At 42.3% G+C, this 27206-nt stretch overlaps 1 protein-coding gene across 2 annotated transcripts in view; it reads left to right on the top strand.

Moving 5' to 3' along the window:
• tspan5a (tetraspanin 5a) overlaps window positions 1-27206 on the top strand; it is a 98477-nt gene that overhangs the window by 51353 nt on the left and 19918 nt on the right. The window contains exons 1-3 of one of the 2 annotated variants that reach the window (XM_068046260.1): window positions 9756-9803; window positions 19176-19226; window positions 25277-25423. In XM_068046260.1, the coding sequence (XP_067902361.1) occupies window positions 9771-9803; window positions 19176-19226; window positions 25277-25423 (231 nt within the window). In that variant the 5' untranslated portion in view covers window positions 9756-9770. Of the gene's footprint in view, window positions 1-9755; window positions 9804-19175; window positions 19227-25276; window positions 25424-27206 lie in introns of those variants that run through there. The other variant, XM_068046250.1, reaches the window with a different exon arrangement.

Below are 27206 nucleotides of genomic sequence, written 5' to 3'. Positions count from 1 at the left end.
ACAACCCCCCCCCCACCTTAATTCTTTCTCCCCCTCTATCTATTTGTGTGTGTTTATCTCGTATGCATGCTCGTGTGGTTGCGTCGCGTGTTTTAGTCATTTTAACTGAGCTAGTGTTAAGGTGAATAAACTTGCATCTTTCTTGTTTAAACTTGAGAAAATCTGTTTGTTTGGTTCATTTGCACTTACAATTAGAGTGCAGTGAGCAAGGGCTCACTGAGGCAGTATGCTAAAAACACTGTTTCAACCCTTTTACAGCCAAACCAGGAAAGGGGCAAGAGGGGAGCCTGAGACCCCTTCCTCACCTGGTCATAGAGATAAAGGGAATGTACTTTGGTGGGATGTGTGAAGTGGTGTTCCCCAGAAACCTGTAATAGGGCCTCAACTTTTCACCATGGATTGAAAGAAAAGAAAGGTTGGCTATCCAAGTTTGCACATGGCATGAAGGCATAGTGAGTTGTATGGATGGGAGGAGAAAGTTACAAAGGAGTATTGCTGGTGTTTGCATTAGGCAAGGAAGCTAATCTTTTGTTTTGATACAACAGGTTTACTAGATTGATACCTGGAATGAGTGGGTTGTCTTATGAGGAAAGGTTGGACAGACTGGGCTTGTTTTCTCTGGAGTTTAGAAGAGTGAGGGGAGACTTGATTGAAGTTTATAAGATCCTGAACGATGTTGACTAGGTGGATGTGGAAGGGATGTTTCCTCTTGTGGGTGAGTCCAGAACTAGGGGACGCTGTTTTAAAATTAGGGGTCGCCCTTTTTGGACAGGGACGATGAGAAATTTTTTTTCTCGTTGGGTTGTGCGACTTTGGAACTCTCTGCTTCAGAAGGTGGTGGAGGCGGGGACATTGAATATTTTAAAGGCGGGGTAGATAGATTCTTGTTAGGCAAGGGAATCAAAGGTTATCGGGGGTGGATGGGAGTGTGGAATTCGAAACACACAGATCAGCCTGATCTTATTGAATGGCGGAGCAGGCTAGAGGGGCCGAATGGCCGCCTTCTCCTAATTCGTATGCTTGTAACAACAACTTATATTTATATAGCACCTTTTAATGTAATTAAATGCCACAAGGCACTTCACAGGAGAATTATAAAACAAAATATGATATTGAACCGCCTAAGGAGATATTAGGTCAGATGACCAAAAGCTTGGTCAAAGAGGTAAGTTTTAAGACGTGTCTTAAGGAAGGAGAGGCGGAGAGGTGTAAGGAGGGTATTCTAGAACTTAGGGCCTGGGCAGCTGCTGGCGCGGCCACCAATGGTGGAGTGATTAAAATCGGGGATGATTTAAGAGGTCAGAATTGGAGAAGCACAGCTATCTCGGAGGGTTGTGGAACTGGATGATGTTGCAGAGAAAGGGTGGGGTGAGGCCAGGGAGGGATTTGAAAATAAGGATGTGAATTTTAAAATCAAGACATTGCTTGACTGGGAGCCAGTGTAGAGCATGGGTGATGGTGAACAGGAGTTTGTGAGTTAAGACATGGGCAGCAGACTTTTGGATAACCTCAAGTTTACGGAGAGTAGAATGTGGGGGACCAGCCAGGAGTGCGTTGGAATAGTCAAGTCTAGAGGCAAGGGTTGCAGCAGCAAATGAGCCGAGACAGGCTAAGTTGGGCAATGTTACGGAGGTGGAAATAGATGGTTGTAGTGATGGCTTAAATATGAGGTCGGGAGCTCATCTTCAGGTCAAGTGTGACAGCAAGGCTATGAACAGACTGGCTTAATCTTTGATTGCCAAGGAGAAAGATGGAGTCAGTAGCTAGGGAGTGAAGTTTGGAGTGGGGACCGAAAACAATGGCTTCAGTCTTCCCAATATTTAATTCTGCTCCTCTGGTACTGGATGTCGGATAAGCAGTCTGATAGTTTAGCAACATGTGCTATGTAGGTGTACACAGGGACACTTAATATATCGAATAATGCAAATTTCTACATCAATATTTACAAGATTGTGAGTTATAGTTTTGCCGCTAGGAACTTGTGATTTGTTTATTAGAATTAATTTAATTTCACCAGCCTGTTTGTATTTCACTATCACTGCACTGAAGCAATATATAATAAGGTAATGTTAATTTCCTTTAGACTTGTATCTTAGTTGATACCTTCAGCTCTTGGTGTGGTTTTGGAGGGAATAGTAATAATAACTAAATCTTTAGCTCCCACCCCCCCCAAAGTTTAAATGAAGCATCAAATTTGAAATGAGTTACCTGGGCCTTGGGATCAGACTGTTCAGATTTGGGAGAGAGACGTGTGGCCTCTGGAGTGCAGGCCTCGGGTGAACATCCCTTGCCTTCAGGTTGTTGGAAGTATATGTCTTGTCCATTTCTCCAAATGTTTTCGAGCTTCCAGCAACCAAGAGGCTTGCTGCTTTTTTTTTTTCTTAAATGCAATCTCTACACTATTTGAACAGTCACCAAACAAAATTCTACCTCAATACTCACAACGTTGTGAGTTACTGTTGGGTGCTTGGCGATTTGATTTAATTTCATTTCACGAAGCCTGCTGTATTCCACAGTTATCACGGTCAAGCGAAATGCATTAGCAACAGGACCAAGATCTCTGGTTAAAATCAGTAAATGTTTGAGTGCGAGTAACTTTACACCAATAAATAACACAATAGAAACACATTCTAGTGAATGAGGGAAGTTGCAACTACTTGTATGAAAAATTGTCAGGCTCAGTTTCTTTGGTGGAGAAGATATACAATGACAAGAACTTGGCATTTATTTATTTATGTAACAACTTGAACATTGTGAAACGACCCAAGACACTTTGCAGACAAAATTTCATCAAGCCACTTGAGATATTTGGACAGGTGTACAGATGCTTGGATCCAAGAGGTAGATTTTAAGGATGAGTCAGAAGGGTTTAGGGAGGCAATCGCAGAGTTTCCCCTTAGGAGAACAATCCCCCTAGTCTCTCTATGTAGCTTAACTTCCTCTATTCCTGGCACCGTTCTCTTCGGCATCCTCTCCAAGGTCTTGGCTTAATAGAGGTGGCCAATCTAACCCCCCCCCCCCCCCCCCCCCCCCAATCAGATAATGGAAGTTGAGATTTCACTGTAAACATAAGGATACATTGGAATGGGAATATAGGAATAGGACTGAACCATTCAGCCCTTTAACCCCTGGAGGTGATCATCCGATTCGATTTCGCTTAGTCTGACAAACTGAGTTTTTAACTTTCTGATTTATCTATTTAAATGGCATAATGAAGTTTCCAGTACATTTATCCATTTTAAAAATTACATGATGGCTCCAGCTGGTCTGCAGTTGAAGCTGAACATTAGGGCTGCATAAGCAGTGGATTCCACCGGGGACTGGATCAGGAACCCGGAGTTTAGGGGGAAATAATCCATTTAAAAAAAAAAAAAATTCAATTGCATTTTAGCTGGGCTGTGCAAAAACTAAATGAAAATGTAATCCAGTGTAATTGCAATTGTTGGAATTGTGCTCAAAGTAAGAAATGTGGGGTAGTTAAAAGACTGTAATGCAACCAGCAGCCACCACCGCCAAACCCCCCCCCCCCCCCCCCTCCCATTTCTGTAGTTTGGATTGGGAACTGCAATAAATTGGCTCCTGTCTCAGCTCACCTGTTTCCTCACTAGTCCTTGGAGTGTTGAATCTCCTTGGCAGGATCATGGTACAATGTGTTTCCTGTCTGTCAGTGATCTGCAGGTTGTCAACGGCGCAGAAAGTATTTTTTTTTTTTTAAAAACGACCAAAGGAAATTGGTGTATGATAACATAACATAAAAGCAAAATACTGCAGATATTGGAAATCAAAATAAAAAGCTAAAATGGTGGAAATACTCAGCAGGTCTGGCAACATCTGTGGTGAGAGAAACAGTTAATGTTTCAGCTCAATGACCTCTCATCAGCACTGGGAAAAATTAGAGATGTAACAGGTTTTGAGCAAATGCAGAGGCAGGGAAGGTAGGGGGAGAACAAAAGGGAAGGTCTGTGATAGGATGGAAGATAGAGATTAAATGAGAAAAGGGATGGTAATGGGTCAAGTAAAATAAACAAAAGATGGGCCTAGAGGAGTTGAAAATGAAAAAAGCTGAATCATTACCAGCAACTGATAACTTAATTGCTGCAGACAGAACATTTAGTTTGGATGTGGCAACTTGTTCTACGTTGCAGTCCTGAAGGAGCTGCTTTCTATGGAGGGGGAGGTGGGTTGGTTTGGTTCCATGAACACCAGCCAACTGCAATTCCCAATTCTTCACATCTGCACTTAACACATTGGCAGGTTACTCGACTGTGAAGGTGTCCTCTCTCAGCCCAGTCCTATCCATATTCCAAAAGAGAGAGATATTCTTTTTTTGAGTTCCAATTGGAATCTCAGCTTGTGATGACTGTATCCAGTCAGCAGCCTCTGTACGGTCCAGAAAGCCAAAGCTGAAATCTGCTAGCTTGTATGACTTACTGCTACATCTACAGCCCACCAGGACCTCAAGAAATATGTTTCAACAACTTGCATTTGTGTAACAGCCCAACTCACTTCCCAGGAGTATTATAAGGCAAAGTTTAACACCAGGCCACGTAGCGTGTTCATGGATTTACATTTGCGATCTTTGCCCATATATCTGACAGTAAACTGTTAAAATTTAATTTGCCTATGTAATATATATATTTTTTTAAAAATGCTTTTGATCAAGGTAAGTACAAGGCAATTGAACACTTTCCCTTGGGACTTTCAACTCCTGTGCTTTGCCCTAACCTCAGAAGAGTGCCCCTCCTGTACTAGCTCATCTGCTGAAACCTTCACCCATGCCTTTGTTACCTCTAGACTTGACAATTCCAATGCTCTGCTGGCTGATCTCCCACATTCTGTCCTCTGCAAACTTGAGCTCATCTAAAACTCTGCCCGTATCCTAACTCGCACCAAATCCTGTTCACCTATCGTCCCAGTGCTTGCCGACCTACAGTGGCTCCAAATCTAGCAACGCTTCTATTATAAAATTCTCATCCTTTTTTTAAATCCCCCTGGGGCTTCGCCCCGATCTCTGTAACCTCCTCCAGCCCTACAACCCTCCATGAGCTCTGCACTCCTCCAATTCTGGCCTCCTTATGCATCCAAGATTTTCATCGCTCCACCATTCATGGCCATGCCTTCAGCTGCCTTAGCCCTAAGCTCGGGAACTCCTCCTCTCCCCTGCCCCACTCCACCCCACCAAAACTCTGCCTCTTGTCCCTCCTTAAAATCTACTTTGACCAATTTCTTGGTCACCTGACCTAATACCTCATTACATGGCTCAGTATCAAATTTTGTTTGATAGTCACACCTGTGAATTGCCTTGGGACATTTTACTAGGTTAAAGGCATTATATAAAGACAAGTTATTGTTAGTATGACAATTTTTCCATTCCACGCACCAAGCATTCGAAGGCCTGTCTTAAGTGAAGGTGCCAATTTAATGCCAAAGTGGGGACTGTTTTGAGTTGTGGAAGATTTGGCATGGCTGAAACTTGATTGACATTGCAACCAGTAGTGGGAAGGTTGTCCAATTAGTCTGATTTGGGTTTGGCGCAATTTCAAAGTTTGTAGATGTTATGAAATGTGGAAGCATTGTGAACTGTGAGGAGGATAGTGTAGATATCAAAAGGACATAGACAAGTTGGTGGAATGGGCAGACAAATGGCAGATGAAGTTCAATACAGAGAAATGTGAAGTGATTCATTTTGGTAGGAAGAACATAGACAATATAGAATAAAGGGTACAATTCTAAAGGGGGTGCAGGAGCAGAGGGACCTAGGTATATATGTGCATGAGTCATTGAATGTGGCAGGGCAGGTTGAGAGTGGTTAATAAAGCATACAGTATCTTGGGCTTTATTAATAGGGGCATAGAGTACAAGAGCAAGGAAGTTATGTTGAACTTGTATAAGACACTAGTTCGGCCTCAGCTGGAGTATTGAATCCAGTTCTGGGCGCCGCACTTTAGGAAAGATGTGAGGGCATTGGAGAGTGCAGAAAAGATTCACAAGAATGGTTCCAAGCATGAGGAACTTCAGTTATGAAGATAGATTGGAGAAGTCAGGATTGTTTTCCTTGGAGAAGAGAAGGCTGAGAGGTGATTTGATAGAGTTATTCAAGATCATGAGGGGTCTGGACAGAGTAGATAGGGAGAAACTGTTCCCACTCGTGAAAGGATTGAGAACGAGAGTGTACAGATTTAAAGTATTTGGTAAGAGAAGCAAAAGTGACATGAGGAAAAACCTTTTTCACGCAGCGAGTGGTTAGGGTTTGGAATGTGCTGCCTGAGAACGTGGTGGAGGCAGATTCAATTGAAGCATTCCAAAGGGAATTAGACTGTTATATGAAAAGGAAGAATGTGCAGGGTTATGGGGAGAAGGCAGGGGAATGGAACTGAGGGAGTTGTTCTTTCAGAGAGCCAGTGTGGACACGATGGGCTGAATGGCCTCCTGCTGTGCTGTAACGATTCTGTGAACTCTGGTCCTAGAAGCTGAAAGGTCAGAATCTGACCCACTTCCCTTTTTTTTTTCTCAATCCAGAAACAACTGCCTTGCATGAATCATAACTGCAAAAGTGGAGGATGTTGGAAAATAAAAATTAAAATAAACAAAGTGGCCAGGCTAAGGCTTGTACTTGAGTTTAGTGACTCATCAGCTCCCACACCAGTTTTCTCAACTTTAAAGTCTGTTTCAATGTTATACTTTGGTCAAAAGATCCACTCTGCAGACTTTGAGAGAATTTGTGGAATTTTATAATGAGCTGTACACTAAACTATTCACATGGGTTTTGTTCAAGATTGCATTATATTTCTGTGTTGAAATTTCAGCTTATTAGGTAACAAACTGGCTAGAGATGTGCATTGTTCCCATGGCTTCTGACTGACTTTAAAAAAAAAAACTTGAGTGCAGTTCCTTCCTTCAGGTACTGAGGGGTTCTGAGGGGAGATTGTGTGGATGCATCCTGGTTACGTCATTTACCAGCACAGAAACAGGCCAATTGGTCTATAAATTTATCTAGCTTCCCCTAAAATGCATCTATGCCATTCGCACCAACCACTCACATTCTCTCACTCTCTGCATAAAGAAGTTTCTCCTCAATTCCCTATTGGATTTATTAGTGACTATTTAATATTTTTACAAACCTCTAGTTTTGGACTGTCCCACAACTGGAAACATTGATCTACCCTATCAAGACCATTCATAATCTTAAAATTTCTATCCCTCATCCTTCTCTTTTCTAGAGAAAAGAGCCCCAGCCTGTTCAGCCTTTCCCGATAGGTATAACCTCTTAGTTCAGGTATCATCTTTTTGCACCTTCTCTAGTGCCTCTGTATTCTTGGAAACCAGAAATGTGCAGTGCACTCCAAGGCTCTATACAAGTTTAATAAAACCTTTTTGCTTTTTAATTTGATTGCTCTAGAAATGAACCCCAGTTTGTTAGTTAACTTGCAATGTGAAACTAGGATACGTACGGATTTGCTTCCCTCAATCTGGCATTTAAACCAAATGGCTATACTTCGCGTGTGAACCAAGATTGTGCCAGCAAGATACTCTACTGTAGAATTGCAGCTGAGTCCAATCTTGTCCTCACCAGATGCCCCTACATGCATACTTCCCAGTTGTGATCTCGTGATGGTGACTGGGAACAGATAATGCTTCTGTGAAGTGCTTGTAAAGTGTGACTACGACATGTGAACGCAATATTGGTCAAGGAGGTAGATTTTAAGGAGCATCTCACAGGAGAAGAGAGAGGTTTAGGGAGGGAATTCCAGAGCTCGAGGCTCAGGCAGCTGAAGGTACAGCTGCCAACAGTGGAAATCGGGTGTGCAGAAGGACAGAATTGGAGAAGCGCAGAGATCTTAAAGGGTTGTAGGGCTGGAGGAGGTTACAGAGATAGGGAGGTGTGAGGCCATGGAGGGTTTTGGAAATGAGGATGAGAATCTTAAAGTTGAAGTGTTGTGTAACTGGGAGCCAGCGAGTACAGGGATGCTGGATGATTCCAGTAACTACAGGACACTTAGAATAATATAACTTATTATTTGAAAATGTGACTGATTGAGGTACCTCCTAAAAGACAATTTTTTTGTTTGCAAGAAAACAATGCGAGTGCAGAGATCTCGGAGGCTTGAGGACATTACAGAGATAGGGAGGGGGCAAGGCCAGGCCCACTATTTTGGGGAAATGGGAAGCGCATTTCTTTCAGTTATGCCTTGCTTCAGGCTGGTTACCTTTTATACCCATCTTGAATCACCTCTGCTTTTACCATCTGTGTTCAAATAGTTTATTTCAGATTGAACACACTTTACAATTGTGAGAACGTGACCTGGGGAGGCAGTTGTTTGAAGAAGACCTTGCTATGTGTGAGAATCTTCTAACTGCATTGAATATAAACCTAAACCACTCGGGGACCCAAACCTTTGTTGGCTTATAACTTTGACAGTGTTACAATTAAGAGCCTTCTAATAAGGGATTGCAGCTTGCCAATGAATTTTGGTATCTCATTACCGAAAAAAAAAAATGGTTGTGAAAAGTTAGCTGAAATTAGCCGACAGCAAAGCCCCATCACTGGTTCGATCAGGGCAGTAACACTAGTTCAAAGTCAGATGTAGAAGTAAAATTATATTAGTGTCTAGGAAAATAAATGCTGTTTAGTGTAGATGAGATCAATTTAAAAATGTCCCTTGATAAATATTTAGCAGCGCAGCTTCAATGAAAAGCAGTGTAGGAAATATTGCCTTTTGACGAACTGCATTTGAGGAGCGGAAACAAATTGTGGGTCTTCTCTGGATATTCTCCCCGGTTCTTTCCTGTAAGTGTGCCCTGCGTCCCTTACAAACAGATCGTGCCGACTAATACAGCAGGCCCTGTGTTTCTTTGCACAGGAAGGCAAAGGCTTTGACTACTGTCAACTTTATTCCTCTGCCCCACTAAACTCTATCTCTCCCTGTCTAGGGATTGGCTAGCCAAGCTGTCAGATAATCCAGCTGCTGTCCTACCAGGAGTGGGATCGTGCCACTCACTCCCATGCTGATCTTGCATGATTGCAGCCCCTGCAACATGCCACCTTGGTGTTTACTGGAATAGTTGGAACAACTTCTCTGTTGTCTCAAACTGTTAGGAAAGCAGTTTTGATGATTGTCCAATCCTATTTGAGAAAACAAATTCTCCTTTATCCCATTCGCTCCCAGACTTTTTCTCTCTCAAAAAAGTGTTGGTGCTTTGGGAATTAACCCTTAAAACTCTGAACCTGACTTCATATCAAAAACGTACTTCATCGGTTGTGAAAGGTGCTATATAAGTGAAAGTTCTTTCGTTTATCCGGTTGCAGAAACCGGTTTTAAAGCTGCATTTGATGTAGGGATTGATTATTTTTAAATTATCAGCTGCTGACGTTTTTGGAGATTTTGAAGAGTGAAGTAATTCATTTTTAAGTGCTGTACGTTTTATAATTTTGAAGATGTATTAATGGTTCATTGCGTCCTTTATCGCAGCTGGTCCTGTATCAGCTGGAGTCACAGATGGGGCTGTGATCTGTCACGATTTGGCATGCAGCATTTGAGAAGTGGTCAGGTTGCCAGTGAGTAGGAGGATACAGCTGCAGACTGCCCATCCAATCTGCACTGAAAGCACCACCCTCCGCAAGGCGGCCCTGAATATATATCGGATTTTAGCACTTCTGTTTTTAATTAAACCGATAATTTCAATTGACAGGTGCTGGCAGATTCACAAAAACTCTTGTTCTGCCGCTGGTTAAGGGATGACGGCTTCTTTAAAGGACTTCAGATGTGGCCATGCCAATGTTTTGTAAAGTGAACTTTGACATTGTGAGGATAAGGTTTTTCATTTAACTGAGTTAAATGTCTCCAATATGTAATTTGATGGAGGTTTATTAAGTGATTTCTTAAATTTGCATGTGTTTGGTGACTTAACTTTTGCAATTAATATACCAATCCTTGTCGAGTGCAGGTGGCTGAGATAGTACTGTGTTTATATCCCTGTGCGAGATTGTACAGTGTGTGTGTACACGCATGCAAAAATATTAGTTTCTGTGTGCAATATTACTGTGCATGCACATGACAGCATTACTGTATGTGTGTTTACATGTACACGAGATGTGTACCATATCAGTGGTATGAAAACTCCCCTGTTCTTAGAAAAGTGCCATGGGATCTTTTATAGCCACCTGAAAGGGCAGATGTCTCGGTTTAAATGTCTCATCTGAAAGACGGCACCTCCTACAGTGCCTTGCTTCCTCAGTACTCCACTGGGAATGTCAGCCAGGATTTTGTGCTCGAGTCTCTGGAGTGTGTGTCTGTCTGCGTGACTGATCCCATGTTCATTTCATATTGCAGAAGGCTGCGTTTGCTGACAACGTAACCACTAGGTGGCGTAGTACTTGCACATGCGCAAATGCAGGCTATTCAACTGGAACGTCAGTGTCTGTGACATTCAGGCAACTGCCAGGATTAAAGATGGCGCTGCTCAATTTATCACAGGAAATGCTTATGACTAGATCATTCGAGCAAACTAGCCTCACATTAAGTTGGTTGGAAGCCCAGTAATATGCTACTATGTAGTTATGGAATACTAACTATAATCCTCCGATCCATTTAATATTCCAGAAATCCTATTAAATACAAAAGGAATTTTATGATTGAATTTCCATTGGAAGATAGTGAATTGGCACCCCAATCAATGGAAAAGAAAATCAGGCAGAGTATAAAATGTGCTGCCAATCCGTTATCGTGATTTGTTTATTTGACTGACCAGGACTGATTTCACCCGAACGCAGTTACTAGCTCCCGCCCCACTGGCCGCTCCACTCCAGGCCTTGACGCTTCCTCCCCTCAGCCGCTTGTTGCAGACCTTGTTGTTCCCCGCTCGCTCTCCCCTCCAGCCGCTAGTTATAGGCGGCCTCACTTCCCTCTTAGCCACTCGCTCTCACGTTTCATCAGTCACCAAGCGGTGCAGCGTGAGGTGTTTTGAGAGTAGCAGTGCAAAAACTGAAACAAGTGCAACAATGCATTTGTTTAAAAGTTGCAATCAGAGCTCTCCCATTGCTGTCCTAGTCAATGACATCACTATTAAAATGCGTAAGTTATTTACTGCTTGGAGAGAATGTTTTAGTTTTTCATATGCTTAATCTTTTATTAATGCTTCATTTGCCAAAAAGAAATCAACTTTTGTAGAGAGTGTAAAAACTGAAACCAAACTCTACAATTGGAGAGTTCTCTATCTCTGTGCAGTGCTCTCACTAGCACTTAACACACACTGTATGCATTTGTAAAGTTGCAGACTGAATCGTGAATCCCCTTCACAAACTGACTTATACTTCCTGCATATTATGCAATTCTTATTTATTGGTGACTTTGCATTTATGTCCTCTCTGTGCCTAATGAGCACAATCACTTCTAAAACTCTTTCAGCTTGGTAATCACTGAGTGTTGCACTCAATCTACTGTATACAACGCAGTGATGCTCATCTGTTAACATTCTGAATATCAGGTCAAGGTGTCCCAGCTATCAGTTGAGAAGGGCCACATAAAATCATATAGCCCAGAAGGAGGCCATTCAGCCCATTATACCTGTGCTGGCTCTATAAAAGAGCTTATCCAATTAGTGTGTCTCCTCTTTCAAAGCCAGCACAGGCACGATGGCTAGAATGGCCTCCATCTGTGCTGAAAGATTCTCTGATTTCATGAGCTGTTTTCCCAAATAATTATTCAAGATTGAACCTTACTTTACCAACATTAAATTAAGCCCCTGCAAAATGCCACAAGTGTAGGACAGTGAGAGGAGTTATCTTAAAATTACTTTCTTACTGCAAGTAATATAAAGAAACCCATTATCTATTCCTCCTAAACCGTACAATGCCAGCACAGCTCAGGTCTCGTCAGTAAAATTCATCAAAGGATCGGGTTAAAACAAAGAACACTAGCGGTGTACAAGTAAAGGCTCCTCACATCGGCTAACCGTACTGCAGCTATGATATTATTCATAGCAGATTTTCATTAGTTTGATCTGGTGTTGCTTTCTTAATAAAAGACAACGGGAGGAATCTGCACAATGGATTTAACAGATGGGATACAAGGCTGGAAACTGATTTTTTAAAAAATGTTTTAAAGAAGTAAACGTGAAAGACAAGGAATTGGGTCACCTCCTCCAGCCATACAACTGTGTGATCTCTGCGCTCCTCCAATTCTGACCTCTTGCACATACCTGATTTTTAATTACTCCACCATTGATGGCTGTGCCCTCAGCTTCCTGGTCCCAAAGCTCTGGACTTCTCTCCCAAGACCTACCTCTATCTCTACCTTTTAAGATGCTCCATTAAAATCTATTTCTGTGACCAAGCTTTTGGTCATCTGTCCTAATAACTCCTTATGTGACTCAGTTTCAGATTTTGCTTGTTTACGCCTGTGAGGCACATTGGGATGTTTTGCTGTGTTAAAGATGCTGTATAAATACAAAATGTTATTGAACCAGATTAATCTGGGATGACTCTGGTATGGACAAGATTAAGTGGGACAATGTGCTGTTTGCATTATATAGCAGTCTGCCAAAACTCACTGTTTCGACTCATATATAGAAAAGTCGTTTGTGAGAAATCGTAGAATCATACAGCCCAGCTCTAATTTTAAGGTAATGTTGTCTTGTTCAGGACTCCCCCACCAGAGGAAATAGTTTCTACCCTGCTTCTACCCTGTCAAATCTTTTAATCATCTTAAACACCTTGATTGAATCACCCCCTAATCTTCTATACACAAGGGAATATAAGCCTAGTCTATGTAGCCTGTGTATGATTTAATTTTTTTTTATTCATTCAGGGATGTGGGCATTGCTGGCCAGGCCAGCATTTATTGCCCATCCCTAATTGCCCTTCAGAAGGTGAGCTGCCTTCTTGAACCGCTGCAGTCCATGTGGGGTAGGTATACCCACAGTGCTGTTAGGAAGGGAGTTCCAGGATTTTGACCCAGCGACAGTGATTGAACAGCGATATAGTTCCAAGTCAGGATGGTGTGTCTCTCGGAGGGGAACTTGCGGGTGGTGGTGTTCCCATATATTTGCTGCCCTTGTCCTTCTTGTTGATAGAGGTCGCGGGTTTGGAAGGTGCTGTCTGAGGAGCCTTGGTGCATTGCTGCAGTGCATCTTGTAGATGGTACACACTGCTGCCACTGTGCGTTGGTGGTGGAGGGAGTGAATGTTTGTAGATGGGGTGCCAATCAAGCAGGCTGCTTTGTTCTGGATGGTGTCGAGCTTCTTGAGTGTTGTTGGAACTGCACCCATCCAGGCAAGTGGAAAGTATTCCATCACACTCCTGACTTGTGCCTTGTAGATGGTGGACAGGCTTTGGGGAGTCAGGAGGTGAGTTACTCGCCTCTGGATTCCTAGCCTGTGACCTTCTCTTGTAGCCACGGTATTTATATGGCTACTCCAGTTCAGTTTCTGGTCAATGGTAACCCTAGGATGTTGATAGTGGGGGATTCAGCGATGGTAATGCCGTTGAATGTCAAGGGGAGATGGGTAGATTCTCTCTTGTTGGAGATGGTCATTGCCTGGCACTTGTGTGGCGCGAATGTTACTTGCCACTTATTGGCCCAAGCCTGAATATTGTCCAGGTCTTGCTGCATTTCTACATGGACTGCTTCAGTATCTGAGGAGTCACGAATGGTGTTGAACATTGTGCCATCATCAACAAACATCCCCACTTCTGACCTTATGATTGAAGGTAGGTCATTGATGAAGCAGCTGAAGATGGTTGGGCCTAGAACACTACCCTGAGGAACTCCTGCAGTGATGTCCTGGAGCTCAGATGATTGACCTCCAACAACCACAACCATCTTCCTTTGCGCTAGGTATGACTCCAGCCAGCGGAAGGTTTTCCCCGATTCCCATTGACCTCAGTTTTGCTAGGGTTCCTTGATGCCATACTCGATCAAATGCTGCCTTGATGTCAAGGGCAGTCACTCTCACCTCCCCTCTTTTATCCTTTTTAGTGCTTGTGTCTCTGCACTGAGGTTAATTGGCTTTGTTTACAAAATTGCCTCCCCTGATCAGAGGGAGTCATGTATAGTAAAGGGGATGTTGGTGTTCTATTTTTGTGCTAGGCAAGGGCTTTTTTCTCTAGAGGAGAGAAGGCGGAGAGGTGATCTGATAGAGGCCTTAAAATTATGAAATAGTTTATTAGGGTAGACTTAGAAAAGTTTCCACATGTGTTGGGGGTGGTTTTTGGGAGGGTGGGGGATGGTGGGAACATGAATATAAGTCACTAATAAAACCAATATGGAATTCAGGAGAGCCTTCTTTACCCAGAGAGTGGTGAGAACGTGGAACTCGCTACCACAGGGAGTGGTTGAGGTGAATAGTTTAGATACATTTAAGGAGAACCTAGATAAACACGAGGGACAAAGAAACAGGATATGCTTATAGGGTGAGACGCCAAGGGATGGGAGGAGGCTCTTATTTTCTCTTGCTTTTACTTCTCTTTAGCTTTAGAACTGCAAAATATTCAATTATAACACAAGTGGAGAAATATTAGGGCATACAAAAGTTCTGTTTCTATGGCAATTTGATCCCAGTGTAGCTTTTTTCAGGCAACTAAAACTATGAAAATCACTTCTAAATTTCATCTCCAAAGCTTGGAATTTACAATGGACAGCTTTTTATTTTCTTCAGAAGGTGACTTCGCTTCTGGTCACTTATAGTTTGTTGAGACACCTACCATATTGTGGTCAGGACATATAAAGCACTGAGTGTTGCACTCAATCTACTGTACACAAAATAGTGATGGTCATTCGGAGGACATTCGGCCCGTTGTCTGTGCTGGCTCTTTGAAAGAGCTATCCAATTAGTTCCACTCCCCACTGCTTTTTCCCTGTAGCCCTGCAAAGTGTGCCCCTTCAAGTATCATCGTTAGCCACAGGTGAGGTACTGGAAGACTGGAGGGTAGCTAATGTTGTGCCTTTATTTAAGAAGGGCAGCAGGGATAAGCCAGGGAGCCTTACATCAATGGTGGGAAAGTTATTGGAAGGGATTCTGAGAGACAGGATTTATATGTATTTGGAAAGGCAAGGTCTCATTAGGGATAGTCAGCATGGCTTTGTGCGTGAGTTTTTCGAGGAGGTGACCAAGAGGATTGACGAGGGCAGGGCGATGGACGTTGTCTACATGGATTTTAGCAAGGCCTTTGGCAAGGTCCTGCATGGTAGGCTGGTCCAGAAGGTTCAAACACATGGATCCAGGGTGAGCTAGCAAATTGGATACAAAATTGGCTGGGTGGTAGTGGAGGGTTGTTTTTCAGTTTGGAGGCCGGTGACCAGTGGTGTGCCACAGGGATTGGTGCTGGGCCCTCTGTTTGTCATACATTCTCATCCAAGTCAGTAATATATAAGGGGCATGATTAGTAAGTTTGCAGATGACACCAAAATTGGTGGTATAGTGGCAGTGAAGATGGTTGTCTAAGGTGATAAGACTTGCAGGTGATAGGTAAATTGGCTGTTATAAAAATTGCCCCGAGTGTAGGTAGGTGATAGGGAATATGGGATTACTGTAGGGCTAGTATAAATGGGTGGTTGTTGGTCGGCACAGACTCGGTGGGCCGAAGGGCCTGTTTCAGTGCTGTATCTCTAAAATAAAAAATGATATAGATCAATTGGGAAAGTGGGCAAGGGAGTGGCAAATGGAATTTAACGCAGACAAGTGTGAAGTGATGCATTTTGGGAAGTTAAACCAGGGCAGGACATATACAGTGAATGGCAGGCCCCTGGGGAGTGTTGTTGAGCAGAGACACCTTGGGGTGCAAGTACATAGTTCCCTGAAAGTGGCAACGCAGGTAGACAGGGTGGTGAAGAAGGCGTATGGCATGCTTGCCTTCATTGGCCGAGGCATAGAGTATAAGAGTTGGGACGTCATATTACAGTTGTACATAATGTTGGTTAGGCCACATTTGGAGTACTGTGTGCAGTTCTGGTCACCGCACTACAGGAAAGATGTGATTAAGCTAGAGAGGGTGCAGAAAAGATTCACGAGGATGTTGCCTGGTTTGGAGGGCTTGAGTTATCACGAGAGATTGCGATAGGCTGGGTCTGTTTTCCCTGGAGCGAAGGAGGCTGAGAGGGAACATGATGGAGGTAGATAAAATTATGAGAGGCATAGATAGGGTAGATAGCCAGTCTGTTTCCCATGGTAGGGGTGACTAAAACTAGAGCGCATAGATTTAAGGTGAGAGGGAGGAGGTTTAAAGGGGATCAAAGGGGTAAATTTTTCACACAAAGAATAGTGGGTATCTGGAATGAGCTGCCAGAGGAGGTGGTGGAGGCAGGAACAGTAGTGACATTTAAGAGGCATCTGGGCAGGTACTTGAATGAGCAAGGCATAGAGGGATATGGAATTAATGCAGGCAGGTGGGATTAGTATAGATAGGCATTACGGTCGACATGGACGTGGTGGGCTGAAGGGCCTTTTTCTGTGCTGTACGACTCTATGACTCTAAGTATTCACTTCCCTTTTGAAAGTTACTATTGAATCTGCTTCCACAGCCCTTTTAGGCAGCGCATTCTAGATCACCATTATTCACTCCATTTTAAAACGAGTTCTTTTCACCTCCCATCTGCTTTTACCTTAAATTATCTTAAATCTGTGTCCTCTGGTTACTAACGACCTTCCTGCCAGTGGAAACAATTTCTTCTTATTTACCCTGTGAACCCTTCATGATTTTGAACACCTCAATTAAATCTCTCCTGTCAATCATATACCACAATATCCTCACAGTCTAAGCCTACCATTAATGCCTATTATCAAAGCTTCAGCTTTAGTTAGACTATATTATAAATGGGGTGAGCAAATAGAAGTTTGTAATTTAATTTTTGGGTCCACAAGGCCACTGCAAACTACATAAGCTTTGTTGCCATAACGTACTATCACAACTTGCGTTGTCTTTAACTTAGTGAAACAACCCAAGGCTTCACAGAAGTGTTATCAACAAAATTTGACACGGAGCCACATAAGGAGATATTAGGACAGGTGACCAAAAACTTGGTTAAAGAGGTAGGTTTTAAGGAGTGTCTTAAAGGAGGAGAGAGAAGTTGGGAGTTGAGAGGTTTAGGGAGGGATTTCCAGAACTTAGAACACAGGCAGCTGAAGGCACAGTGGAGTGATTAAAAATCAGGGATGCTCAAGAGAATTGGAGGAGTGAGATATCTGAGGGTTGTGGGGCTGAGGGAGGTTGCCGAGATAGTGAGGTCATGGAGGGGTTTGTAAACTAGGATGAGAATATCACTGAGGCATCCCCGGATTGTGAGCCAATGTGCCAACACGGAGGTGATGGGTGAATGGGACTTGGTAGAAGTTAGGACATGGGCAGCAGAGTTTCGGACGCCCTTTGGTTTTGTTTGAACCCCGACGGTAAGCCACAGCTCTCTTTGCTTACTCCCAAGTCTCCGTATTTCAATACATGAGTAGGCTGCAAAGACTGTGCCCCAGCACATTGAACTGCTGTGAAGAATGTGTATAATGTATTGGCTCTAAGAAAAGAGCCTCATTGAACAGCTGCAAATTTTTCAGAATAAGACTCAGACAGGGAGGGGAGCAGGCGGGGGAGTGCTCCAGGGATATTCTGCAGCTGAAAGAATTTCTTTGCTGGCTTGTAAATTAAATAATTTACTACCCTTAACATTCAACGCTACAAAAGGGTGATCCTTTGGCAAGCTGTAAGCTCAAGACTTCAATGAACGTGCGCAATGGGATATGTGATATGAATAAAATTAGACCAAAGGATATGTCCTTGCTTAAGTATGTTTTATAATGACACACTTTGATACCTATTTCCAGTGAGGTTTTGCATGGTGTATTTTTACTACTGTTTGAAGATGTAGCAGTAGATTTTGTTGAAAACAACTGAAAATTGTAAATTGAGGTCTCACTTGCTCACTGTGGGTTGGCTCTGCAAAATGCAGGTGGAAGTCTGTCTGCAGCTGCACAGGGATTTTGGAGTCCTGTTAAATATAGTCCTTATAGAATCATACTGCTCAGAAGGAGGCCATTCAACCCATCGTGCCTTTTGAAAGAGCTATCCAATTAATCCGACTCCCCCTGCTCTTTCCCCATAGCCCTGCACATCTTCCATTTTCAACTATTTATCCAATTCCCTTTTGAAAGTTACTATTGAATCTGCTTCCACTGCCCTTTCAGGCAGCGCGTTCCAGATCAAAACCTCTGTTTTTTAAAAAAAAAAATAATCTCATCTTCACCTCTGGTTCTTCTGCCAATTATATTAAATCTTTATCCTCTGGTTACTGACCCGCCTGCCAGTGGAACCAGAGTAAATAAAGAGAAACTATTTTGAACACCTCTTTTAAATCTCCCTGTAACCTTCTCTGCTCTAACAAGAACAATCCCAGTCTCTCCACATAACTGAAGCCCCTCTCCCTGGTACAATTCAAGTAAATCTCCTCTGCACCCTCTTTAAGGCCTGGACGTCCTTTCTGAAATGTGGTGCCCTAGATTGGACGCAATACTCCCAGCTGGGGCCTAACATGTGATTTGTAAAGGATTAGCATAACTTATTTTGAATAGAAGGTGGCATAGCAAGAGCATGCAATCCAACAATACGTTGCTGGGTGCACGGTAGAATTTTGTTCTGTTGCATGTACTGACAAGTCAGTTGGAGACTTCTTATCCTAGACTTCTGTAACCTTGCCTTAAACTATCGCACCTGAGATCTAGGACTATATATTGCTCCTGGCTTCACAAGAACAGTTGGAGACCATTCAGCCCCTCAAGCCTGATCTGCCATTCAATTAGATCGTAGCTGATCTTCAGCTCAACTCCATCCATCCACCTTGGTTCTTTAATCCTTAATACCCAGGTCTAACAAAAATCCATCAATCTCACTTTTGAAATTTTCAATTGATCCTTAGGCTCAACAGCTTTTTAGGGATTGGAATTCATGACATTCCTGAATGGCCTGGCTCTAATTTTAAGGTTATGTTCCCTTGTTCTGGACTCCCCCACTAGAGGAAAGGGTTTCTCCCTATCTACCCTATTAAATCCTTTAATCATAAACGCCTCAATTAGATCACCCCTTAATCATCTTTTACTATGTGTTTTAGTGTCTCTACAAGCCTAAATTTTATTAATAAATCTTTTTCTTCCAAAGACCCAGCTTTTTTCCTTTATTGTTTGTTTCTGTTTTGCAGTTTTTGGGAGTGGCCTTTCTAGGAATCGGTCTGTGGGCGTGGAGTGAAAAGGTAAGTCATCCCACATACAGGAAACACGCTCACGTCATTAAAAAAAAAGCACATCCTGAATAGCCCCAAGCTTACTTTGTCTTAATGTCTTAAAATGGAGAATATCCCTGTTTGAATGGAGGGAGAGAGAGAGAGAGAAGAGAGCAGGGTGGGAAAATGGGGGAGTCAGGGAAGAGACTTGGGGAGGCAACAGTAGAGGGAGGGAAAGAGCGAAGAGGGGTGGGAAGAGAAGAGAGAGAGCTGATTGAAATGAAGAATGCTGCAGTTTTTGACTAGCCCCAAATCACAGAGTGACTGCTTTAAATCGATATCAATGGATAGAAAGAATGCACCGCAACTAATTTCTAGCTCCATGGTTCAACGTTGCTGCAAGTTGGACTATTCTCTGAACAGTTCCCACTGCCTGAAAGACACAATCATCAAAAGGAAGAAATTAAATTGACTAACATAGAGGTACTGGAGAAGATGCAAAAAATATTTGCCAGGATGATACCAGAACTGAGAGGTTATAACCATCAGGAAAGTTGGAACTGGCTGCGATTCTTCCCTTTTTTTTAAAAAAGAAAAGGAAGGCTGAGATCTTTTAAAATTAGCTAAGTGTTTGATAGGGGGTAGACTTGGAGAAGATGTTTCCACTTGTGGACAGTCTAAAACCAGAGGCCATAAATATGAGAGTCAATAATCAATCCAATAATGAATTCAGGAGAGTGGTGAGAATGTAGAACTTGTTACAAGGACTGGTTGAGTTGAATAACGTAGATGCATTTGTGGGGAAGCCAAATAAACTCGAGGGAGAAAGGAATAGAAGGATTCATTGAGAGGGTGAAATGAAGACTGGTTGGGAGGAGGCTTGTATGGAGCATAAATTCTGGCACGACCAATTGGGCCAAATGGTCTGTTTCTGTGCTGTAAATTTAGTAGTAACTTTCCAAAGGGAATTGGATATATAATTGAAGGAGACATGAATTGCAGGGCTGTAGGATAGAACAGGTGGAATTCGGACTAATTGGATAGATCTTTCAAAGAGCCAGCATGGATACAATGGACCAAATGGCCTCCTCATAGCTGTGCGATTTTATGATTCTGCATCAATGGCTTTTACTTGGTGCTATGAATTTTCATTGACTTCTGTCCTTGGAATGCAGTTCTTATTTAATGAATAATGAATGTATTCAGAAATAGACCATTTTTCCTTTGACATGCACAATGGGTTCCTGAAAGAAACAAATGAAAGGCATGCAGAGAATTTTTGTTTGCAGTGACGTGCAGAACACTGGGCATAAGCAGCATAGGGATTTGATAAAATAAATACCCAGTCACTAATAATACATGGGATTGCTTTGACAATGCCCAAGTGTCTATCTGTGGAAGTCATTGACCTCGTTCTTTGGCCATGTGCTAATGATACAAACCATTGCTGGGCTTGTTAATTGGGTCCGGGATTAGTGTTCTTTGAAATTCACTGTACCGATTTCTTACAATGCAAAAAAAAAAACTGATTTGCAATAAACTCATTTTTAAAACTTTGAACCAGAATTATTGATTTGCATCAGTTTTGACTGCTGTAAGGTGCTTTGCCATGCAATTTAAAGGAAAACTCTATTATAAAGGATAATCTGTGCCATTGGAACCCAGATCTAATACATAGAAAATTTACAGCACAGAAGGAAGTCATTCAGCCCATTGTGTCCATCCAAACCAAAAAAGAGCCATCCGGCCTAATCCCACTTTCCAGCTCTTGATCCAAACCCCACCACCCTCTGGGTGAAAATATTTCTCCTCAATTCCCCTCTAATTCTTCAGCCAATTATTTAAATCTATGCCCTCTGATTATTGACCTAAGGGAAATAGGTCCTTTCTATCCACTCTATCTAGGCCCCTCATAATTTATACACCTCAATTAAATCTCCATTCAGCCTCCTCTGTTCCAAGGAAAACAACCTCAGCCTATCCAATCTTCCCTCATAGCTAAAATTCTCCATTCATGGCAACATCCTCATTAATCTTCTCTATATCCACTCTAGTGTGATCACCTCCTTCCTGTAGTGCGGTGACCAGAACTGTGTGTAGTACTCTAGCTATGGCCTAACTAGTGTTTTAATAAATCTAATCCTGTAGGTCCTTGTATATTATAACAGCTATAATCGTGAATCACCCAGAGTCCATGCATTATGCAGTGATTCAAGTGCTACAGTATTATGTCTCTGTCATGACCAACAGCAACTTGCATTTATATAGTGTCTTTAAAGTAGTGAAATGTCCTAAGTTGCTTCCCAGGAGTGTAATCAAACAGGATTTGACACTGAACCGCATAAGGACAAGTGACCCAAAAGATTGCTCAGTGAGGCAGGTTTTAAAGAGCTGCTTAAAGTAGGAGAGAGAGGTGGAGAGGTTTAGGGAGAGCATTCCAGAGCTTAGGGCCCAGCCAGCTAAAGTTGCAGCTGACAGTGGTTGGACGATGAAAGTCCATGAGGCCAGAATTGGAGGAGTGCAGAGATCCCGGAGGGTTGTAGGCTGGAGGGAGTGGATATTGGTGTTCCTTTGGTGTAGCTTGGTGTATTTTTGTGTTTGGTATTTTTAGACGACTTCTCAGTCTTGGCTCGGAAAGTAGTGTTATCTCATCTGAGTCGGAAGATTGTGGATTCAAGTCCCACTCCAGAGATTAGAGTACAAAAATGCAGGTTGACTGTCCCAGCGCCTTACTGAGGGAGTGCTGCACTGTCAGAGGTGCCAGCTTTCAGATGAGATGTTAAACAGTAGCCCCATCCGCCCTCTCAGGTGGGCCACAATTTTGAAGAAGAGCAGGGCAGTTCTCCCAATATTCTGGGGAGTCCTGGCCGATTTTTATCCGTCAAACAACCGCACTTAAAAACAGATTATCTAATCATTATCACTTTGCTGTTTGTGGGAGCTTGCTGTGTGCAAATTATCTACTGCTTTATTTTTTATTCTTTCATGGGATGTGGGTGTCACTGGCAAGGTCAATATTTATTGCCCGTCCCTAATTGCCCTTGAACTGAGTGGTTTGCTCAGTCTTTTCAGAGAGCAGTTAAGAATCAATCACATTGTTGTGGGTCTGCAATCACATGTAGGCCAGGTCAGGTAAGGATGGCAGATTTCCTTCCCTAAAGGACATCAGTGAACCAGGTGGGTTTTTATGGTGAGTTTCATGGCACCATTACTGAGACTAGCTGTCAATTCCAGATTTTATTTTTATTAATTAAGTTTATCAATTAATTGAATTTAAATTCCACCAACTGCCCTGGTGGGATTTGAACCTGTCCCCAGAGCATTAGCCTGGGCCTCTGAAGTACTAGCTCTGACATTACCACTCTGCCACCATCTGTTTCCTGCATTGCGAAGGTTGGGTGTGATGTGGTGGGTGGGGCAAGCTGGGGAGAAGGAACGCAGGGAACTAGAAAAAGAGACGTTTAATGCAAAAGCACTGTTTTTGATTTTTAGAGTGGAATTAACAAAAAGAATGATGGTGGCAGATGTAGCGGTTTTGTTCATGTTATAGTATTGCAGTCAGATGGGATCCGTGGGTTTACTTGTGGTTGTACACAATATGCACATTTGGAATGGTACCAGATTTTGATGAATGCCCGCTTGTGAAAGTTCGGTTATAAGCTGAAGTGTTCTTGCAACATGGGTTTGACTAGCTTCCACCCTGATGGAATAGGAGTGTAAAGCCCATTACTGGTGGTAAAGACTTTCACATCCTTATAGTACCAACTTCATTAAAACAGATTGCCAGCTCATTATCTTATTCCTGTAGAATGACTACACACAAAAAAAAAGACTTTTACAGACTGTAAAGCACTTTGGGATGACCTGAAGTTGTGGAAGGTTCTATATAAATGCAAGTTCATTCTTTCTTTAGCAAGTAAGAAACCTGGCAGAAGCTTGATTTTGTCTTTCTCTCCGCTCTTCCCCTACCTCCTACCCCCACTTAACCTCCTCCACCTCCAACTGCAGTTTTCTTTTACTACTTTTTAATTATCGGGCAATATATCCCATAGGATCATCTGTTTGTTAACTGCTGAGTTCCTAATTTTGTCTGTAACTTCATCCGGGTTGTACTTTAAATTGAATTACTTAGAAACTGGAATGCTGAATCAAGTCTGCTCAGCCCAACCAGTCCGTGTTGCTGTTTATCCTGCATGTACGAAATGATCTTAATCCCATGTCCCCTTCCTGTTCTCAACTCTTCACTCTTTTTTTTTTTCCTTCAAAAACCTATTTAATCTTTTCTTAAATGTTCATATGATTTTTGCTTCAGTGACAAGTGCATTCTGCCACCTCTCAATCCTCTGTTTTTTTTTAAAAAGGTATTTTCCTGCTGTCTGTCCTAAAAGACTTTACATTTAATGAGATTCATTTTCCTTCATTCTTGACCTCTCGATCCCTGGAAAACGTCTGTTTCTGTCGACTCTCTCCCAGCCCTTCATACCTTTTTTAAACACCTCTATCACACTGCCCTATACTCCTGTTCTCACCAAGATAGCCCCCACTTGTCCAGGTCTTTCTTTGCATTTGTATTTCCTTCTACCTGGCAGCATCCTACTGAACCTGTACTGTACTCTCTCGACATCCTTCCTATAGTGTGGAGCTCAAAACTGTACACAGCCCTTCATCTGTGGTCTTACTAAGGTTTTATACAGATAGATCATTATAGAATTATAAAAGTTTACAGCATAGAAGGAGGTTTTTTGGCCCATTGTGCTTGTGCTAGCTCTTTGAAAGAACAGTCATGCTTAGTCCCACATCCTCCACTATTTATCATATCTCTAAGTACCTGTCTAATTCCCTTTTGAAAATTATTTATGGCATGAGTTTCCACCACCTCTTCAGGTCGAGTGTTCCAGCTCCCGACAATACTGAGTGGAAAAATTTCTCATCTCACCTCTAGATCTTTTGCCAATGATTTTAACTCTATTGTCTCTAGATATTTTATTTTATTTAGAGATACAGCACTGAAACAGGCCCTTCGGCCCACCGAGTCTGTACCGAACATCAACCACCCATTTATACTAATCCTACATTAATCCCATATTCCTACCACATCCCCATCTTCCCTCAATTCCCCTACCACCTACCTATACTAGGGGCAATTTACAATGGCCAATTTACCTATCAACCTGCAAGTCTTTGGCTGTGGGAGGAAACCGGAGCATCCGGCGAAAACCCACGTGGTCACAGGGGGACTACTTGCAAACTCCGCAGAGGCAGTATCCATAATTGAACCCGGGTCGTTGGAGCTGTGAGGCTGCGGTGCTAACCACTGCGCCACTGTGCCGCCCCAGTATTGACCTGTTTATCATCTTGAATCCCTAGTTCTGGTCTCCCCCGGAATTGTAAACATCTTCTGTACTTTTACTCTGTCAAAGCCTTTCATAATCTTGAAGACCTCTATCAGGTCACTTCTATAGAAAACAGGCTGAGCCTGTGCACTTTCCTGATCGTTCATAACCTCTCCGTTCTGGTATCATACTTGTAAATCATTTTTGCACCTTCTGCAGTGCCTCTTTTTTTTTTATCACATGGAGACCAGAACTGTGTACAATACTCCAAGTGTTGTCTAACCATTCTAATTATGACTTAAAAGCATATATTAACCACTATTGATTTATTACAATCCTAGTATGTAGTCATAATTGTTGTGTGGTTTATGCCATTCATATTTCAAGGAAAATCCAATTAAATTTTTAAAACCTCATCAGTTTTATGACATCTTGGATCAATCAGTTGTGCAAAAAGCATCTATCTGTAGTCAGATAATGCAGCTCGTGCTGTCACTGATAACTTGTGAGCTGATTTCTCTGGCACCATTTAACTGACTCCAGGTTACATGGTTGGAGAAATTGTGAACTTAGAGTACAAGTGGCGAACCTACCATTGCTTTCCTGTTTAACTACACTTTATATAAGATATTTAGAGGGTAAAACTTTTAACTGATATGTCCTTAAATAGATATTTGAGAGCGAGCTTATAATTTTTGAATTGCTTTTATAACGTATGTGAGCTGTGTATCTGTTTTATTCTTTCAGGGTGTGTTGTCCAATATTTCATCAATCACTGATCTGGGTGGCTTTGATCCAGTCTGGCTGTTCCTGGTGGTCGGAGGTGTGATGTTCATTCTGGGATTTGCAGGATGTATTGGGGCTCTGCGAGAGAACACCTTTCTGCTGAAGTTTGTAAGTGCTCGTATTCTTCACGGAGGAAGTGCCTGGAACTTTGACAGCCCAGTCTTTGTCTGCTCAGATGAGGGAAAACTGTAACTAAGGTGATATCAAGAGCTCTGCAAAGGGGTTTATAAATGAGGCTAGTGAGGGTTTGAGTGCATATCCCTTCTGATTTACATGAATGACCTGGACCTGCAGTCCCGGTGAAAGCAGGTTCAATTCTATCCATTCAGCAAAGGGACCTTAACTGGGTTTGCAATTCGATTGAATTGTGGAAAATTGCAAGGTACTACCCATAGACAGGATGTAGAGTTAAGAGGTATGCATATGCTGTGTGTGAGACAGAACTTACCAGGGTAGCTTTTGGGGATGGGAATTTGATAAAGTCGAGGTGTCAGATGACCCACTTATGTTCAAACAAGTGAGTTAGCAGAAAACAAAATATACAGAATGCTGAGGTATATGGACTAATTTGACTGCAATGAGAATATGGAATCCTGTTTTTGCAGTGGGGCTGTCACTTGACTTTGGATCATTCATAAAATATTGAATTCATCTGGAGAGAAACTCACTTATCAGCGACCGATAGTTTTGAAGTGCAGTCACTCATGGCAAACTCCCACAAACAGCAACATGTCGATGACCAGATCATCTGTAGTAACGATGTTTGTTGAGGGATAATTGTTGGCCAGTTTAGCGGTGATAACTCCCCTACTCTTCTTTGAAATAGTGCCATGGGATCTTTTACACTCACCTGAGAGGGTATACTGTGCCTCGGTTTAAAGTCTCGTCTGAAAGATGGCACCTCCAACAATGCAGTACTCTCTCGGTATGGCATTGGGTGTCTTGGCCTAGATTTTGTGCTGAAGTCCCTGGAGTGGGACTTATGCCCACAATTTTCTGACTCAGTGTTGAGACTGCTATCCACTGACACCGTTATATTGAAGTGTCATTGCCATTAGCTCAGGCATAGAGGAGCAAATAGCAAAGAATCTTTTTCCCAATTCGGAACTAGTAATTGATTTTGTGTGTTTTTTTTTTTGAGGGGAAGCAGCCTTTCTGAAAGTTCTGCCTGTGCAGAAGCCAACTGAGGACCTTTTTTCTTTTTGCTGTTGATTAAGCATCAAACAACTTGTTTTTGGGTCAGTTATTTTCTTTAGTTTCCGTTACAAAAGAATATCTTGATTAAATAGCCCACCTGTGACAGGTATCACAGCTTTCAATCCTCACTTCAGTTAATAAAACAAAAATTATGTGTAATCTATATAATGTATGTAAAATAAATACATATGTTGAAATTTTAAAAATCCTTTCATTTTTCAACTGCCGACCTGATTTAAACATTGTTAATTCGCCAACCAGCAGTGCAACGGAGGTCAGACTAAATTCATGGTTTTCATTTTTTGTTTAGAAAACTAAGCAAAGTTCTCAGAGTAGCTCCAGTTAAGATTGGGGTTGTAACAACAACTTTTACTTTTATAGCACCGGCTAACGAGGTAAAATGTGCCAAGGCATGAGACGCTGAGAGGCTGTTCCCCCTGGCTGGAGAGTTTAGAACATGAGGTCACAGTCTCAGGATAAGGGGTCAACTATTTAGGCCGAAGATGAGGAGAAATTTCTTCTCTGAGGATTGTGAATCTTTGGAATTCTCTACTTCAGAGAGCTGTGGAGACTCAGTTGATGAGCATACTCAAGATTGCGATCAATAGATTTTTGGACACTTAAGGGAATCTGCTGAGCATAACAGGATTTAGATTTTAGATTTAGATTTAGAGATACAGTACGGAACAGGCCC

The sequence above is a fragment of the Heterodontus francisci genome, chromosome 1 (assembly GCF_036365525.1).
Source record: "Heterodontus francisci isolate sHetFra1 chromosome 1, sHetFra1.hap1, whole genome shotgun sequence".
NCBI classification, from domain to species: Eukaryota; Metazoa; Chordata; class Chondrichthyes; order Heterodontiformes; family Heterodontidae; genus Heterodontus; species Heterodontus francisci.
Note: the sequence above shows the minus strand (reverse complement) of the source record. Positions and strands in the feature narration are given on the sequence as shown.